Genomic DNA, 5,000 nt, shown 5'->3' on the forward strand with positions numbered 1-5,000 from the left:
AGGCCGCCCCAGTGCAGAGCAGAGCTGGATGATCCCCTCCCTGCCCCGGCTCACAGCACACTGCTGGATGCCTCCAGGACACGTTTGGCACTCTTGGCTTCCAGGACACACTGTTGGCTCATGGATAAAGAAAAACTGTCAATAAAAGCCCATAGAAAAAGGTACTTTTTACATTGCTCACTCCTCTCACTTACAAATACATCCCATGGATCGTAGGAACTGGAGAGAAGGATGTATTTTGAATCAGTTATATGTAATGCTTCTAGCAAGACAACTGTGAGGAACTTCTGACTGGGTTTTTGAGATGCAGTCCATATTTTTCCCTACTTATTCGGTGACACCTCTGTCCCTACGTGAAAGTGGGTATATTTCTGTACATTAATGATAAATGTGTCTTTTTTAACAGTAATGGCAAAGTATAAGAAACACCGTCGAAAACAGAGAGCCAGAGCGAAATTTCTAGCAAGAAAAAAAGGAGAAGATGCAAACTCCCAGGGCCCAGGTTGTCCTGCTCCAAGGTAAGCAGCTCAGCTCAAAATTTTCCTTTTAACTCAATTCCTAGGTCGGCTCTTTGCTCCTGATGGTACATGGAACTGAGGTAACAGAATTGGTTTTGAAGCCTATCTACATCCTGACATGGATGCTGTGAATGCAAAAATATAAATGCTTGCAAACAAGAGATACAGAAGAGTTAGTGAAATTGTTTCATCTTGTACATCTTCTTCTACTACTCTATCATTAATTCATATCATATCATTCCTTAATGAACAGGAAAAGCAGTTTGGATACAAATGTATTGCAAATATTATTATTTTTCCCCCCCCTTTTGTCAAAATGTATCTTGGTCTTTCCTGGTCTCTGTGCTCATGTTTACACTGTTGTCTCCTGCAGTTGCTGGTACTTGTAATTTCTGGATGATTGGTCACAGGTAACTTTTTTTAAAGGCTGAAATGATAAATATATTATGAGCTCATTCTGAAATGTTCTGTCCCAGGTCAGCAGGTGATCTTCCTCTGAACACGTCACCCATCCCAAGCCATCCGTCCTCGCTCTGGTCATTAACCTTTCCCAGTGTAAAAAATGTGGTGAAACCCTTTACAGCAACAGCATCATTTTTGTACTGTTGGTGCCAGAACACGGTTGCACAGGTCAGTTTTCTGCTTCTCTACTTTTGCCAGTGTGTGAGGTTGTTCTTGGCGCTCAGGTGTAGGATTGACAGTCAGATTTGAGAACTGAGCTGTCAGTTTAGTTATGTCTGTTGAAACATCTAAAGTATGTTTTGTGTTTACTTTTGAAGCAATAAGTATAAGAATCAGCCAGTCAAGGCCTCTGTGAACATTAAATGCATAAATACAATTGTAGGGTTTTTATTGCAGTATCAGGAGGATTTGCAGTGACAGAGGCTGCAGTCTTTCATAGCAGAAATGATTGTGTGAATTTTTCAGGTCCAATGTGAGTTATCACTTTATAATTCATAGATAAAGTTAAAGGGTTTTTGGGGGGTTTTTTGGGGGGTTTTTTTGTTGTTGTTGTTTGTCTTTGGAAATATAACTTGGTGAAAACATCTATCTGTTTTCTTTTTTATGCTTAGAGTTTTAAAGTGGTTAAAGACACCATATTTCCATCACAAATCTACTTAAGGGAGCTAAATACATTCAGAGAGCAGCTGGAAAAGTTGGAAACTGAATTTGCCAGACTACAAGGAATGCTCCAGGTCAGTCTCAGTCTCAGTGGCGCAGGGCAATGTTACTTATGTAAGGAACTGTGGTTAGTGCAGAGAAACTCAAATCTTAAGAGCTTCTCTGTGGGCAGTATTTCTCCTCTCCTTTGCATTCAGTGCTACTAAACTGTGGTTATTTCTTAGTCAGAGGGAACTGGTTTGCTGGAGAGTCTCATAAAAGGCTTTTTCTGTCTTTCTGGATCAACTGAAGCCAGAACCTCTGTTCTCTGAAATTCCATCTGCTTTTGCTAGTGGATTTAATATTCTCTTATTTATTTATATTGTTTTCAGATGAATGGAACTGCAGCTTTGTCTTCAGAAAATTCTCTTTGTCAAAGGTGTAATAAACCAGTTCTGGGTGCTCCTGTACAAATGCAGATGGGTCCATTGTCATCAGTATCTGATTCTTCTGCAATACAGCTGCAGCCTGTATCTGCACCCCCTCCACCTCCTCCTCCACCACCACCACCACTGCCTCCACCAAAACTGCCTCCAGCACCGCTCCTCCTCAAACGGGGCAATGGCTCTAAAGCACTTCTGGTAGGGAATAAAACATTCCTCTATTTCTTTACTCATGGCTGGGTTCTTTGGACCTGGTTTCATCAGGAACTCGTGTCTTTGTGAATGCTCAATCACTTGCTGATCATAATTTCCCTTCTAATCACTTTTGTCTTCAGGAACCATCACTGAAAAAAGATGGGCCGATGCAGATCACTCTCAAAGATCTCCTGAACGTTAAACTGAAGAAGACAGACAGCAACCTGAGGATGGACAAGGTAAACTGGAGGACACAGGGATAAATGGATGGTGGTGTATTGGGCAAACTCCACCCTGGAACTGGTGTATTTCCTGCAATGCTTGTCTTAGCCCCTCATATAATTTTTTCAATAAATTAATTCTCTTCCAAAAACCCAGCGATCAGCTGTAAATAATCCTTCTAATTCTGCATGTGAGCATTTGAAATGAAGAAATAAAATTACTAACTCCAATCTTGGCTGGCATGCAGGACACTTCTCTTAATTTTACATGACCTAGAAGCACATAGTTTCCATGTAGCTTCATGTCTGTGTTATTGATAGATTTCAGGCTTTCTTTTGCCCAGCTGAAATCTTGTTTGCAGAAATTTGGGGTTTTTTTTAATAAATAAATCTATTTTTGTCCAAGGCATATTAAAACCTTAATAATTCAAAAAAGCATAAACCATAGAAGTCTTTCAGAGTATAAATATCAAATAGCTTTAAGCTCAGTGAGAGTTTCTAAAGTTTATTTGTGGTAACGTTTCTTTTCTCACTTCAGGCAGAATCACCAGTGAAGACACGCAGGGCATTAATTACAGTTTCAGATTTACAGAGTGTTAGTCTGAGACCTAAATCCAAGCCATCAACTCACGTTACAAATCCCTTCATGTAAGACACTTTCTTCCTTTCTTTGATACTAGATTTTTCTGTTCTAAACAGCAATTAACATTGTTTACAGAGTGGAAAATATTTTAACAATTTGTTTTGTTCTTTCAGTACCCCCCTTAAAAATCAGTTAGATCTTCGGAAACATCTGAGGAAAGTCAATATACAAAGGTAAGTTCTTTTCTACTCTCTTGTTTTGTTTTTCTAGGAAATAAATAGATAACTAATCATAATTCCTGTGTTTCAAATCTTTTCAGAAGTCCTGGTGGCACTCCACTAAATAGTAAAGAAAATATTGAATGTGGGTCTGGGCTGACACCAATAATGACACAGGCACTACGGCGCAAATTTCAGGCAAGTCATGGTGTCTTTCTTTTTGGAATGATAAACCTTAAAATCCACAGGAGCTCATACTGATTGTTTTCTGTAACTTAAGTTACAGTCTGTCTGCAATTCTCCTCCAAAAGACCCAAGTACCCAAAAATAAGGGCGTTTGTTTTACTGATTCCCATTTTAATGGTAAGGAAACTGCAGGATGGAAATGCCATTGCCTGTCTTCTGTGGGTTATTTGACAGAGATAAAAGGAAAAGCTGCTTTTTTGATGGCTGTTCTAGTGCCTCAATGTGATCTCTAACTTCATCGTTCCAGTTTCCAGGAGAACAAAATCTGAGGGTTAACAAAGTCATTCATTTTAAGGAATTGCTGTGTCTGTTTTCTTTTCTGGTGCCAGTTAAGAATTGCACTGTCTTTTATCTCAGACACAATTAGTACCAAGTTCATATTCTGAGATCAGACCCTTTTCTTATTTTGACAGATGGCTCATCCAAAGAGTCCCTCGCCTGCCCGGTTCAGCGCTGCAAGCAGCTTTGATGAACAAAAGTAGGTTAATGGAACAATGTATTTTTAATTTGTGGTCAGGAAGCTGCTTGAATCACATTTTTATCTTGCTCAGGCATATGTATTTGTAAGTAAATCTAGTGCATGAGAATGGGACATATGAAACCCCCTGTAGCAGATTTCTGCTTTTTAAAGGCAGCATCTTTCTCGTGTGCAAATCTGGTTGCATCTTCTTTCTTAATGGAAAAAAAAATTGAATTTCCCAAGTCTTTTGCTACCTGGCTGCTGCTGAAGCAGAGACAATTATGTTCCCAGCACTGGTGCTGCTTATAATATAAATACATGTGTGTGTTTGCTGAAATTCAGTATTGTTTACCTTTTTTTTTTTATAACAAAGATCTCGATGGTAATTATACAGGTTGAAAGAAAAGCAGCAGTTTAACACTAATGTTATTAAAGTGAAAGGTTGCAAGTTTCCACAAACAATTTGGTTATGTGGGTAGGACTGTATGAAGGAATTGCAATGTGTGTCGCTTTGGGCTGGTGTCAGCTCACTGGCATGTTAAAAAAGACTGTGCTGCTTAAAGGCAAGTCGTGGAAAGCCTCCTTCAAAGCTGACCTCACCTGCAGCTGCGGTTCTGGACAGGCCACCTGCCCGGACTGCGGCTCCTGGTCGGGACAAGGACCTGCTGAAGCTGCTTTCCAGAGAGATGATGCTAGACTGTGAGTTCTTGTGGCATCCTGGCATCGTCTGTGGAGCACTGCCCTCCTGCCTGCCCCGTGCCTTTCTCCCTGCAGCACCACGGGATGGAAAACTTGGGGTGTGAGGTTCCCAGCGCTGATGGTGACGTGCTGGCCAGTGCTCAGCGGCCACGCTGCCTGGTTGCTGCTGGGTTACAGCAGAGTGTTGCCGTGGTGGGTCTCTTCAGCTGAGATGAGGCGCGTGTGGCAGCCCTGGCAGCCCTTCTGTCCTGGCGGGGTCTCGGCTACAGCCCGTCCTGAGAAGAGCCTGGCTTTTCCTTCAGCCAGTCCAGTCTCT

The 5,000-nt window shown here is 41.2% G+C and overlaps 1 protein-coding gene across 1 annotated transcript; it reads left to right on the plus strand.

Moving 5' to 3' along the window:
- The first annotated feature begins 402 nt into the window (after positions 1 to 402).
- Positions 403 to 4,007, plus strand: PRR11 (proline rich 11). The gene is made up of 9 exons (XM_010170881.2): positions 403 to 518; positions 995 to 1,148; positions 1,592 to 1,714; positions 2,012 to 2,260; positions 2,398 to 2,496; positions 3,017 to 3,126; positions 3,235 to 3,294; positions 3,381 to 3,477; positions 3,939 to 4,007. Exons 1-9 carry the CDS (start codon positions 409 to 411, stop codon positions 4,005 to 4,007), a joined length of 1,071 nt encoding a protein of 356 aa, XP_010169183.1. The 5' UTR covers positions 403 to 408.
- The last annotated feature ends 993 nt before the right edge of the window (positions 4,008 to 5,000 follow it).

This window comes from Antrostomus carolinensis, unplaced genomic scaffold, assembly GCF_000700745.2.
Source record: "Antrostomus carolinensis isolate BGI_N321 unplaced genomic scaffold, ASM70074v2 scaffold22586, whole genome shotgun sequence".
Lineage (NCBI taxonomy): Eukaryota > Metazoa > Chordata > Aves > Caprimulgiformes > Caprimulgidae > Antrostomus > Antrostomus carolinensis.